Here is a 14,071-nt window from a genome sequence, read left to right as displayed (position 1 = left end):
CAGGCCCACAGCTGCCAGCTCCCAGAGGGGCCTTGGAAGGAGGTCTGTTGCAGGTTGCCAGCCTGCTTGCTGGTGAGATCTGGATGGTCAAGTGAAATGTCACGGGAGCAACAGCAGAAGCTCAGGAGGCCCAGCAAGGGGAGGCCACGGGAGGGCTGAGCTTATGGGGCTGGGCTCCAGAACAACTGGAAAAGCCTAGGTGGCCAGGAAAGACCTGCCCTGGGATTGGAGGGTTGTGTGGTTGGAAAAGACCTGCCCTGGGATTGGAGAGTTGTGGGGTTGGAGGATGGTTGGGGGAGGGGCCTTCCAGATGGCCTGATTAAATCCCTAGAGAGAGGACCTACAATTACAAAATAATAGTAATGAGGATGCATTCCAAGCATTGGATAATTAGCATCATCACACACTGCGCCAAGCGGTTCAAAGGCATTTTCTCTTCTAAACCTCCTTAGCCATATAGACAGTGAGTACTCTCAGTATCATCCCTGTTTTTCAGATGAGGACACTGAGGCTTAGAGAGGTCCTTGCCTGCCCAAGGTCCCATAACAAGGAAGAAGCAGAACTGGGGTGTGAACCGTGGTCCCAGACACTCAGGCCTGAGCCTCCGTTTCCTTGTCAAGAGATAGGAGTCAACGTCACTGTCATTATCACCTTCCAGAGGAGGAAAAACTGAAGTGGTGACAGTCGAGCACTTGATGCAATCTCTGGCACTTAATAAAGGGTGGTTTTGTAATTACTGAGCCTGGTTGTGGGGGTTGCTGGGGCCTGCTGAGCTTCAGATCCCAAACTCAGGACATGAGAATTCCCTTCCAAACCACGGCAGCCCAGCGGTTGCCAGCACATCACCACGGACTGGGCCATGCGGTGGTTAGCAGCAGTAGGATGGTCTCTAGAGCCAGACTGCTGGGCTCAACTCCTGACTCCGACTTACTAGCTGTGTGACGATGAGCAAGTCAGTTTACTTCTGTGAGCCTTGTCTCCTTACCTCTAGAAGGACTATCTTTAACACATCTTTCCTTGTCTTTAACACACAGTGCTTAGGGACAGCAGGTGGCATGGCGGTTAAGACACTGGACTCCCACATGGCCGACTGTGGTTCCAGTCCTGAACCTGATGACTTGCTTTCTCACTTACCCCCCTTTCCTACCCCGCCCCCGTCTCCCTCTGGTGAGCGCACATCCCCTGTAGCAAATTAATAATAATAAGTAAAATTAAATATTGGGTCTTTGGAAAAGTCATGGCACATTTTTGCATAGAAAAATATATCATGGGAGCAGGAAATGACATAATGGTTATGTCACTGGATGCCTACATAGTCGACCATGGTTCAAATCCCAGACCCAGCAGTTTAAAACTCATGCCAGGTGCATGTGCTTGCATGCCCAAGATCCCGAGAGGAGAATGGAGGAGAAGGGATTGCGGTGTAGCCATCCCCCCGGGGGGTGATTTCTCGCTTTCTATCTCTCTGTCTCTCTCTGTCTCTGGCGAGCACACATACCCTATAACAAAAAATCTCTTTTAAAAAAATACATCATGATTTTCCAATGACCTAATAATTCTTTTTTTGGGGGGGAGGGAGAGGAGGTTTTTGCTATAGGGCACGTGCGCTCGCCAGACAAACAGAGAGAGACAGAGAGATAGAAAGCGAGAAATCACCCCCCGGGGGGATGGCTACACCGCAATCCCTTCTCCTCCATTCTCCTCTCGGGATCTTGGGCATGCATGCACACGTGCCCGGCATGGGTTTTAAGCCACCGGGTCCGGGACGCGAACCACGGTCGACTACGTGGGAGTCCAGCGACATAGCCATTACGCTAACTGCTGGTCCTTGACCCAATAATTATTTAAAAAAAAAAAAAAAAGTAATGTTTTCTTCATAGGGTTATTGAGAGAATTAAACAAGTTATTACTCAGGAAAAGGTTTTAATATACCTGTTCGTAGTCCTTGTTAAATTAAGTACAACATATAAAGGAGTGTAGAATTCCCACTTTACATATGAGAAAACTAAATGCGATTAAATCACTTGTGCAGGGTTACTGTGTTAGTGAGGACAGAGACCAGGAATGAACCCAGGCAATCTGGCATCTAAGCCACATGCTCCCAGATGGGCTTACCAGAGTTATACCACATCAGACCCTCTGGAGCCTGGGAGCAACCAGTTACCTTCTAGCACCGTGAGGTCAAGATGGGTCCTGGGGGTGAGAAGAAAGAGGGGCAGGAGCCTGGCTGGGCAGTGCCCACAACACCCCAAGGAGCTCTGCCTTGACTCACTTGCTGGACTGTTCCAGAAACATCCAGCACCAACTCCTTCCCCAACCCCTGTCATCACTTTCAATTTGTCATAGATAGGGTGGCAGCCTTTCTGGGGACCAGGGTTTCATCTCTGGGGAAAGGATTGCCTTAGTAGTGGTGGTGTTTGTTAGATACAGAGTCTAGCTTGAGATCTTTAGAAGCGCTTTGACTGTAATGTTCTTTTGTCCCTTTGTCTCTATATTTACTTCTCCTAAATCTGGTATTTTCTTTGCAGGCAGTCTGCACTTTGCTTTGTAATTTATTAGAATGTTTATGATATGAGGTCTCGAACACTCAGTGAGGGCCGTGTGCTGGATACGGTACTCTTCTGCACACTGTACATGGCTTATATCACTTAGTCTGTACCCCAAATCCTACAAGGGTTGTAGTTACTAAGCTCTTTTATAGATGAGAAAACTGAATGACAAAGCAGTTAAATAACTGGCTCAAAGATCACACAGCCACTAAGTCAGAGATCTGGGATTTGAACCTAGATAGTTTATGCTCATAACTTCTAGTATGTGTGTGAGAGAGAGAGAGAGAGAGAGAGAGACAGATTGAGCGAGAAAGAGAGGTGGTTTTTAGTTGGGACCTTGTTGTGCTACATCTTCCTGCTGCAGTTGCCCCAGTAGCCTGGACTACAGGCATTGATACTATACCCAGCTTTTAGGGTGTGCTGGGAATCGAACCTGGGCCTCCCACATGGCCTCAGCCTGCCAAGCAGCAATGTCCAGCAGATAGTACTGTCATTGAGCCTGTGCTAACTTCAAAAAATAATGAATACATAAATGTATCCAGGACCTCACCAGCTTACTTTGTCACTTGGAATGCATCATGATATCAGCAGAATGCATTAACTCCTTGCCTCGGTGCTGCTTCCTTCCCAGGGGACAAAAGGCCATGTAGTGACTTGCTGTCCTCAGGCAGACAGGTTTTCTGGAAAACATCCTTCGGAAGTGTCATCTCTGAAGTGGTAGAAGATATTGAGCCAATCTCTCTGGGTTGGGGCACTTGAGAAATCAGAAAAATTGACTACCTCAGTAACTTAACCTCTTAGTTAAATTGATCAGGGTTATTTTATTCCGTCATTGAAAGTCACTTGAAGGGAAAACTACAAAGTTGGTCACCTCTCGGTGAAGCCCCAGGCAACTGGCTTAGTAGACTCCTGCACAAGTCAGTCAGGCAGCTAGAAGGGCACACTTATTTGTCCAGACCACAGGAGGACCTGCTGGTGTGTACTAGTGGAGATCCTTTAGAGACTTTCCTGAAAGAGTAAATGAACCTCTGAGTCATATTTACAGGAATGCGGTAGGATTTTTGTTTTTCAGAGTTAAATTTTCTAACATAGTGGGTTGTATAGCAAGCTATGTTTTTACAGACTTTTGTGGAAAACATTTCTTACCTGCTTTAATTTGCTTGCCCGACCTTACTGCTAAAGTTCAGTAACCAGAATCATTATTCACTTTGTGTTACTGGGGGATTCTTAATAAACAAGGCCTGTTGTCAAGAATGAATGACACCAAGATGACATAATGGGGAAAAGAACAATTTCTTCAATAAATGGTGTTGGGAAAACTGGATATCTACATGCAGAAAAATGAAATTAGACCTTGGCCCAAGCCAGGTGACACAGTCCGTAGTGTACTGAATTGCAGTACTGGAAGCCACATAGCTGACTCAGGTTTGGATTCCTGGATCAGTCTGAAAACAAATTAGGTCCATCCCCAAGATCTTGATGAGCTGGAGGGCTGGGGAAAGTGAATTGCACATGGGAGCCCCTTGAGGATGCCTCTTTCTCTCTCGTCTTTCTCATGTATGCATATTCTCATGAATAAAATAAGTAAACTTTTAAATAAATTAGACCCTTATATCACACCATATACAAGTGGTCTTAAAGAAATTCCATGAAGAAGATGTATTAAAAGAAAACTATGTGTTCATTTCAAAATGGTTTTGCACCAAAATAAACTTGTACCTTATTTTTCCATGAACCTTTTGCAAAGTCCCTACATACGGAATCAACTCAAAATTAAACTCTTAAAAATAAGCCTGAGACTGTAAAACTACTAGAAGAAAACATGATTAAAAACTCCATGACATTGATCTGAGCAATGATTTTTTGAATATGACTCTGAAAAGACAGGCAACAAAAGCAAAATTAGACATATGAGATTGAATCAAATTAAAAATTTTGTGCACAACAAATGAAACACTCAACAGAGTGAAGAGACAACCTACAGAATGGGATAAAATATTTACTAACCTTACCTCTGATAAGGGGTTAATAACCAAAATACACAGGGAACACAAACAACTCAATAGGAAAAAAATAAATAGCCCAACTGAAAATGAACGAAGGACCTGAATAGACATTTCTCAAAAGAAAACATACAGATGGACAACAGGTATATGAAAAGATGTTCAACATCACTGACCATCCGGAAAATGCAAGTTAAAACTATGACACATTATCTCACACCTGTTAAAATGGCTGTGAGCAAAACGACAAAAGATAAATGTTGGCAAAGGTGTGAAGAAGAGAGAATCCCTTTACATCATTAATGAAAATGTGAATTGGTACAGCCACTATGGGAAACTTTATGAAGGTTTCTCAAAAAGCTAAAAATAGTTTTAGTTTGATCTAGCAATTCTGCTATGGCATATACATTCAAAGGAAATGAAATCAGTATATCAAAGAGCTATTCTGCACTCCCATGTTCATTATGGTATTATGTACAACAGCCAAGTTATGGGATCAACCTAACTGTCCAGATGAATGAATAAGAAAAGGTGGTATGTAAACACAACACAATGCTATTCAGCCTTAAAAGAGAAGGAAATCCTGTCACTTGCAACAACACGAATGAACCTGGAGTACATTATGTTAAGTGAAATAAGCCATGCACAGAAAGACAAATACCATTCCAATGATCTCATCATGTGTGGAAACTAAAACAGTTGAACTCATATAGCAGAAAATAGAATGGTGATGGGAGGGGACGGATTGGGGAGGTGTTAGTCAAAGGATACAGTTTTCAATTAGGAGGAATAAAATCAAGAGACATAGTTGCACAATATGGTGACTACAATGAAAAACAATGATTGTAGGTACTTGAAAATTACTAGAATAGGTATTAATTGTTCTTGGGCCAGCCAGTGGCATGGTGGTTAAGGATCTCACATGGCTGACTGTGCACTTCAAGTCCCGGACCTGGCAGCTCGAAAAACATGCCGACTTTGTGTGCATCCATGCCCAAAATTACAAAAGGAGAGTGGAGGGGAGGGATTGTGGCATGGTCATCCTCCCTGGGAAGGGATTCTCAGTTTCCCTCTCTCTGTCTTTCCTCATAGGATGTTTCGAAATACGTATATACTGTGGAAAGGCTAAATGTAGCTAATTAACATAGGCAATATCTCACATACTTATCATGTATTTGGGGAGAGAACACTTTATTTATTTATTTCAGTTTTGCTAGAGCTAAGTCCTCAAGGCAGGAAAGGGACAGAAGAAAGAAAGAGGAGAGAGAACGGCGGGTGCTAAGGGATGGAGGAAGGCGGCTGGAGAGCAGGATGGGGCCCAGAGCCTGCAGATCCCTGCATGCCGGCTCCGTTATCCTCAGGGCCCTGGAAGCACATGAGGTAGCACATGCTGCTTACTGCTGCTTGGTAAGCTGAGGTCACATGGGAGACCCCGGTTCACTTCCTAGCACACTCTAAAGGCCTGTGGCATGTACCTGTAATCCCAGTGACTTGGGAGGCTGAGACAGGAGAAGTGTGAACTTGCAGCCAAAGTGAGCCATGTAGCAATACCCTGTCTGAATGAAAGAGCCCGTGTAGTTGCACAAGGCTGCAATGCCAGCTTCTCGGGAGGTTGAGAGGCAGGAGGAATTCCGCAAGGAAACTGTCAAAAGGTAAAAATTAAAAACCACCACACATGTATGCCTGCACACGCGCAGGAAATAGAATAATTCGCTGGCGGCATTGAGAGGGTGTAAGCAGGGCCACAGCATGGCCCACTTACATCGTAAACTCACTCTGACCTTGTATGGGAGACTGGGGCTGGGGAGAAGATGAAAGCAGGAAGACCAGCTAGAGGCTACTGCAGTATCTAGCAAAGACATGGATGCTGGTGTTGCTGGTGTTTGGGACCAGTGCAGGGCAGCAGAGTGGAGAGAAGTGGGTGGCTTTGGGATTTGGGTGGCAAAATCAACAGTTGACGGAATGGATGTGAGCGGTGTGAGAGAAGGTTGTGGCCTGAGTGCCCGGCAGGACAGGAGTGCCATGTACTGCAGTGGGATGACTGGAGGTGGGAGGTGGACATGCGATGAAAGTTCCATTTTGGACATGCTAAATTTGAGGATCTGAAAGGCCTCTCAGAGATGAACTCAAGAAGACCGTTGTATAGTGGATAGACAACTGCCAGGTTCCAGTGAGAGGGCCAAGCTGGTGCCAGAACACCTGGGTTCAGTCCTGCTCTCCACTTCGAGCTTTGTGGCTGGGGCAGGTCCCTGACCTCGGTTTCTTCACCTCTGGAGTGGGGCTCCTAGTAGCACCTACATCGGGAGTATGGGTTAACACACGAGCTTCCATTTCAGTAGTAAGTATTCCATGAACGTCAGCTTCCTGTAATAACAATTATCATCATCTCAGCTACAGTCATTTTCTTGCCATTTATCTCTTTCTAATTAAAATCAAGGGCCGCAGTAGCTAATAAACACTTCTGATATTCTCCGAATTCCTGGCTTACAAGCCTGTGAGCCTCAGGAGCAGGGCTCTTTGTCTCCTCCGTAGGCCCTCCATGGGGCCCAGCACACTGTAAGGGCTCAGTAACGTTTGTCCAATCATATGGAACTTCACTGCAAGGGGAAATAAATGCTTATACGAACGAGCCGCCAAGCATGGAGAATATCAGAAGTGACTTAACCAAGAAATCAGCAACTACAAGGGCGTGTTTCTGCAGCGGTGTCACCTTTGCTCAAGAGGGGAGCACTTGGTGTCACAGATCTGTCTCTTCCAGAATTGCAGAGCAGTCTGTTAGAAGAAAGAGTTTCCCTGCAATGAGTCAATTCTGATACCTCTCCAGGACCTGCGCACGCGTGCACACACACGTGCACACGCACACACACACGCCCCCCCTAGTCAAGGGCCCAGTCACTTCAGTACAACTCGGCAGACACCACGCCCATCCCTGCCAGAAGCCTCTGGTGTGTGCCCGAAGACCTTGTCCTGCTCATCTGACCCACATCCCGCCGTCCTGTTTTGCCTGACACTTATTCCTTAGCTATTTCTAGGGACCATCGGCCCTTTGTATGAAGCCCACCCCACATCAAGGGTCTTGCTTCTTCCCCCTGGAGATAGATGGTGTTTATGGTTTTGGTGGGGGGAGGCATGGTTTCTCTTTGTGTTCTTTCTGGGCCTCTGATAGGTAGATAAAAGAGACTTTCAGTTAAATTTCAGTTTCAGATAAACAGTGGGTAACATTAAACATGTGTGAAGCATTATTTTTACAGTATTGTTTTATTTGTTAAATCACAACCCTAACTTCAGGAGACCCAGGTTCAAAGCCCCAGTGCACTGGGCCAAGAAGCTCCATGACCCTAGTCTGTGCCTAGTTCACATTTTGGATGCTGAAGATGAAGCCAGACCAGTCTTAATCTTACCCTACCACCACAGAAGCGCTCTGTGTTAGTTTTGGGTGATCTTGACTCCCCCACCTGCCGTGAAAAAGGTCTTCAACCTGCAGTCCAGGTCCTAGTCGGCTGTGGGCACCTGGATAGCATTTATCATCCCTCCAGGACTCTCATACAAACACAGGCTCTTCCTTAGAGGCCTCCCCTGACTCCTGCTTCCTGAGGCCTGTATGCCAATTATACCCCATCTCAAGAACAAATTGTTTCCCTAGAGTCTGTCTGCACTGCATCAGCTCCCTCTGGTGGCAGAAGCAAGCTCCTGTGTCTAGCCTTGAGAGCCCCCGCAGCTCCTGCACCGGGATCATATTCCTGGATAGCCTTCAGCCTCTGGCTCCCTTGCTCGGCGGAGATGAGTATCAGGAGCCCAGTGACCGGCCACACACATCCCATCTACTTCCTGAGGCTTTCTTGGTGGTTCACCTCCCAGGGTTGTTCCCCAGATCCTCCAGGGACTGAGAAGAAGGTATTTCCTTCACAGAAGTCACCTTTCCCTATAGCTCAGGAGGCAGGAACAGGACCAGAAATTGTGAACACCTGGCTCCTTTTCTCGTTTCCCACTGTCTAAATTAGCAAGGGGTCAGGGACAGCTCTGACTCCATGTGGCACGAGAGGGTGGTTCGCCTGCCTCTGGGCAAGGGTCAGAGTCTGGGAAGCGGACACGTGCACATGGCAAAGACTCGAATCCACGCCTTCTGCCCCACACCAGCATCCCCAGTCCTCTGTCATTTTATGCTTCAGCTGCGGCTTCCTCTGCCCACTCAGCTGGTTTATTTAACGCTAACCCACACCACGGTTGGCTTCCCTCCGCTCACCTTGCACTCTCTCCCGCGACTGGCCATGCCAGCATGGCACTCCCCTGCCTGCTTCAAAGCACTCAGTGGCTTAGAAGGATGAAGCCTGAAGCCTTAAGGATTAAAGCAAAGGTCCCCTGTAATCCAGCCCCTGCCTACCTCACCACCCTCAGCTTCTGGCACTCTGTCTAGAAGTTTATGCTCCAGAAACACCGAAACCTCCAGTTGTCCCCACGCAGCCTGCCATGTCTCATCTTCAGACTTTGACTCATCCTAGCCCTGCTCAAAGTTCCCCCACCCTCTCTTCTTCTTATTTTTTAAAGAATTTTTTATTTTAAATAATTGTTTTTGCTATAGGACACATGTGCTCACCAGAGAGAGGCAAGGTGGGGAGAGAGGGAGAAAGCAAGCCACCAGGTCCAGGATTCAAACCACAGTCGGCCATATGGGAATCCAGCGTCCCAACCACCACGCCACCTGCTGGCCCCTCTCACTCTCTCTTCTGCTGTCTCCTTATTTAAGACAGTCAGAGTCACCTCCCCCAGGAAGCTTTGCTGGATCCCCTCGGCCTTGGCGCAGCTCCCTCATCCTCCCACAATGCATTGGTCCCGTATTAGTGCATGCCTGAAGTCCTCGACTCTTGCATTTGCCATGTTGAGTTTTCACGACCCGTGCCCATGTCCTCGCCCCTTCCAGGCAATGGGCCTGGGACAGTGACACATTCCCCTTTGTGTTTCCAGCACCTGGAGCTGGCACAAGCTGGTGTTCAGTAAATGCTTAGTGATTTGATGTCACCATTGACCGGCTCACTCTGAGAAGGAAGTCGCATTGTTTAGGTGGAGTCTCGTCACCCTCTGGACTCCGCCGGCTCCCCACCCCTGGCCTGTCCTACAGCTTTCTCGAGGCTTCTTGTCATTCATGCTCCCATTTCATCTCGCTGGCTCTCTGTCCTGCTTCCGCTTTACATGCAGAGAATCCACTCACTTTCTGTTTATTCAGCCAACCTTTTTCTTAAATACCTCTGTGTGCTGTGCACTGTCCGGCCTTGGGGGAGAGAGATGCACCAGGCAAGGTCCGAGCTCTCAGAAGTCCCAGCCTGCAGCAGGGAGTCGGAGAAGCACACCGTGGGTGCTCTGATGGGGATGGGAGACACAAGCGCGTAGGCCAGTCTCCATGCAGACCAGCAGGGTGCAAAGCCCAGCCCCACGCTGTGGACCAGGTGGCTTTGGGCAAGTCCTTTATCTGCCTCTGTTCCCCACGGTTAAAAGAGGGATAATGACAGTCCTCCCCTCCTGAGTTGTGCAAAGATTAAACACATTAATTCATGTGAAGACTTTCGCAGCGCGCCTGGCCTGCAGTAAACATTTGATAAATATTAGCCGTGTGATACTTAGCTCCGTGTGCTGTGGGGGCACAGAAGAGAGAGAAGATGGATCCGCAGCCGCTGTGAAGGACAAAGGATCAAGCGACATCAGGAGGCAATCATTTTAATTGGAGCCTTGGAACAGGCTATTTACATGAAAAGCAAACACAGCTCCGCTGTGCGTCCTAATGAGCTTGCCCCTCCGGTCCGCAGGGACGGGTCTCTGGGGAAGCCGCCGGCCCGTGTGACCATCTCTCTTTTTCTTAGGGCCGACGACTGCTTTTGCGCTTCTCGGAAGCTGGATGCAGTGGCCATCGAGGCCAAGTTTAAGCAGGACCTGGGCTTCCGGATGCTGAACTGCGGACGGACAGACCTGGTGAAGCAGGCGGTGTCTCTGCTGGGGCCCGATGGGATCAACACCATGAGCGAGCAGGTACAGAGTCTGAGTGGCTGGGCAGGCACCCCTCCTCCTCCCCACGGTGCCACCACTGGCCACACAAGCAGCTGTCGAGTCCCCAGCAGGCACTGGACAGAGCTTCCCCTGCTGCTGACTTAGGTTGCTTCTTTTTAGGTTTTTAAAAACACAAAAATACTCTGTTCGCCTTTATAGAAGTAGCACGTGATATTTGCAGCTGAATTGGAAGAGAGGAAAATAGGCCTATTCCAGAAGGGAGGCAATGCCACTGCCCAGATAACCAGCATTTATATTTAGGACGTGTCCTTCAAGTCCCTTCCCCAGCATGGTTACAATCAGTTCTCTGCCTGTCTGCATGAGTCCAGGCAGGCTTCACCAGACTTTTAGGGTATGTTTGAGAAACTCAAAAGTGATTCTGAGGAACCTCAGAGATACCCCAGAGATAAGCAGCTATCCCCCAAACTCCTGAAATGGGGGTACTGGTGCTTAATGTCCACCAGCTGGGGAAGACACTGTGTGGGTGGAATGTTGCAGTCAGAAAACAAACAGCAGTTTTATACATGAGTCCAGACAGAAAGTCATGGTGGACAGACGTGGCTGTTTCTCACATGGGCAGCAAGTTCCATAGAAGGAATAGTAGGGACGATTGTTTCATTATAGCTAATCATATTCTTTTTTTTTTTGAGAAGTTTTTTTGTTATAGGTTGCGTGCATTCACCAGACAGAGAGAGACAGAAAGCAAGAAATCACCCCGCAGGGGGGATGACTGCGCCGCAATCCCTTCTCCTCCATTCTCCTCTCGGGATCATGGGCATGCACGCATACGTGCCCGGCATGAGTTTAAGCCACCAAGTCCAGGACTCGAACCGCGGTGGACTATGTGGGAGTTCAGCGACATAGCCATTATGCTAACTGCTGCTCCCACCAAGGGGTCTTAATACACACACACAAACCCTTTTTTTTTTTTATAACCTGGGGATCAATTATATCCTGCTTTTTTTTGATATGTCATATTAAAGGTAGTCGGCAATATTGGTTTTTTAAATCACTTTTAATGGCTACATAAAATGATCATGCTTATATTCTTTAATTGTCAGATAGTTAGGTTATTTCTAATTACTTTTTTTTTGGAGAGGTTGTTGCTATAGGCCATGTGTGCTCACTAGAAAGACAGAGAGAGACAGACAGAAAGTGAGAAATCACCCCCCGGGGGGGATGGCCATGCCACAGTCCCTTCTCCTCCATTCTCCTCTAGGGATCTTGGGCATGCACGCACACGTGCCTGGCGTGAGTTCAAACCACCAGATCCAGGACTCGAACCGCAGTCAACTACATGGGAGTCCAGCGACATAGCCATTACACCAATTGCTGGTCCCTCCAATTACTTTTATTAATAATGCTGGCCTAAACCTGCTTATACAAGTCTTTGGTCAAATCTCTGATTGTTGCATTAGGAAAATTCTGTAAAATGAAGATAGTGGATCAAATACATCAACCTTTGTTAAGGTTCTTGATCTTAAATTACTGTCCTAGAAGCTTTGTTTCTGTTTACACACCCTCCAGCTATGTCCCTGTTCCCTGTTAGACTTCTGCTTATCTGTTGCCCAATTGTCACTGGAGGCTTACTGCTTTTCTTCTTTATGTATTAGACAGATAACCCTTTGTTGTGATATGACAAATAGGCCTCCGTTTATTGCTTACTTTTTAGTTTTCTTTATAATGTTTTCAATGCCATGACGATTTTCTTTTGTAATGTCTTTTATTACTTTTATGCGTTGAAACATATTCAGAGACTAGTGAGATATTGTTGGGTTTTTTTTTTTTCGATAGATCTCTAATGAAACGAGCAATGATTTGGTGTCTGAGATAAGGTTCTCACTTGAATGTTTTCCCCAAAGGTCACCCTCACAACACTGTTGACTGGAACACCCGTCCCTTCCTTCTACTGGTTGTGGTGCGTCCTTCGTGATAAGCAGGAATCATGGGCAAAGACAGGCCACTCCTCATCTCCTTGCCTTTTGCTTGTGATAATGTCAAACCACGTGTCAATGACGGGGGAGCTTCCTGCTCAGCATCCAATTTCCCTTGACTCTGACCACCGGCTTTTACACAGCAGAGGTGACACTTGTTAGACTGTGAGAGAGCACGTGTCAAGGAAGCAGCATTGATCAGTTAGATTGCTTAGGGCCCCTGTTACAGAACCCCGAAGGTTCCTGAGAGCTGGAAGTTGTTTGAGCAAACACACTTAGGTCTGTTGCACCCTAAGACAGACAGACAAATAAAAATCTCCCAAAGTAAGCGAAGGTGAATGCTGCGGAGGCAATTTCCGCTCCCTTCTCACCTCCATTTTGGTTTCCAGAGTGTGGAGGGTTGTGACCTTAGGTTGAGTCCTAGGCCGCACATCTGTTTAGGCTCATGCTGGATTGGGGGCATAAGCACAGCTTCCTAAACACAAGGAGCATTTTCCGTTTGCTGTCATCGACTGACCACAGCCACCTTATAAACGTTTTCCATTCTCTGGTTTTAACTCACCGCAGGGCATGACCCCCCTGATGTACGCCTGCGTCCGTGGGGACGAGGCGATGGTTCAGATGCTGCTGGATGCCGGAGCTGACCTGAATGTGGAGGTGAGGGTGCAGAGGGCTCAGGGTGCCCCCTGCCCAGCTGTCTGAGGGGAAGACAGGCAAGGAGAGGGTGGTTTTTTTCCTCCCACGAGCCACTGCCGAAGGAGCCCAGTTCAAACCCAGATCATTCCTCTGCCCTTTGAGTCACTGTGGCCCTGGTGGGACCACCTGACAGAGTTTGTCCATCCTGGGGCTCTAGCCCAACCAAACTGCAAGGACCTTCCTGAAAAATCCATCCCTTTTGAAGACATGGGGTCTTCAAAATGTTCATGAGAAATGGCATGTTATGAAAAACTGTGCGTCGATTTGAAATTCGTTTGCACCAAAATAAACTTTAATTCCATTATTCTCCCAATGTTTTGAAGTCCCCTTGTATGCTTCATTTAAAAACAGCCGACAGAGCTGCCAGGAGCCCCGCTTTCCCATAGGGCTGCGGTCTGCCATCCTTGACGCTACTGCAGTCCATGCCTTCTGGGACTGGGCAGAAGAGCTCTGAGCCATGAGCCCTTGCCCCTGCCGGATCCAAAGCAGGAGAAGCACTGGCGCAGTGCCCCGAGCTGAGGTTACCTCCCCAGGTCCTCCCCCAGTCTCTCCTCAAGTCCTGATCGCCTCCGCGTGTCGGCTAATTGTGAGATCTCACTTCTGGAGGCCACGTCTGATGGTTGAAAGCACATCCTCCTCTCCCAGTGCCCCCTCCCCACAGTCGTTAGAAGTTGGCAGATTGGAGTCAAGGTCTGAAACCACCTCCGCCACAGTGACTTGCGTTTGTGTTTGGGCAACCGATTTAACCTTTCTGCTCCCATCTGCAAAATGGAGAATCATCACACCATGTCAGACAGTGGTTGGAAGGGAGAGGTACGGAGAGCACAGGTTTGAGACTGTTGCTGTCAGCCCC

The 14,071-nt window shown here is 47.6% G+C and overlaps 1 protein-coding gene across 1 annotated transcript in view; it reads left to right on the top strand.

Annotated features, from left to right (window-relative positions):
* Positions 1-14,071, top strand: part of ABTB3 (ankyrin repeat and BTB domain containing 3) — a 93,428-nt gene that overhangs the window by 20,889 nt on the left and 58,468 nt on the right. The window contains exons 3-4 of the mRNA XM_027769014.1: positions 10,405-10,570; positions 13,090-13,179. Coding sequence (XP_027624815.1) covers positions 10,405-10,570; positions 13,090-13,179 — 256 coding nt within the window. The remainder of the gene's footprint in view (positions 1-10,404; positions 10,571-13,089; positions 13,180-14,071) is intronic.

Source organism: Tupaia chinensis, unplaced genomic scaffold (genome assembly GCF_000334495.1).
Source record: "Tupaia chinensis unplaced genomic scaffold, TupChi_1.0 Scaffold148234_1, whole genome shotgun sequence".
NCBI lineage: Eukaryota > Metazoa > Chordata > Mammalia > Scandentia > Tupaiidae > Tupaia > Tupaia belangeri.
Note: the sequence above shows the minus strand (reverse complement) of the source record. Positions and strands in the feature narration are given on the sequence as shown.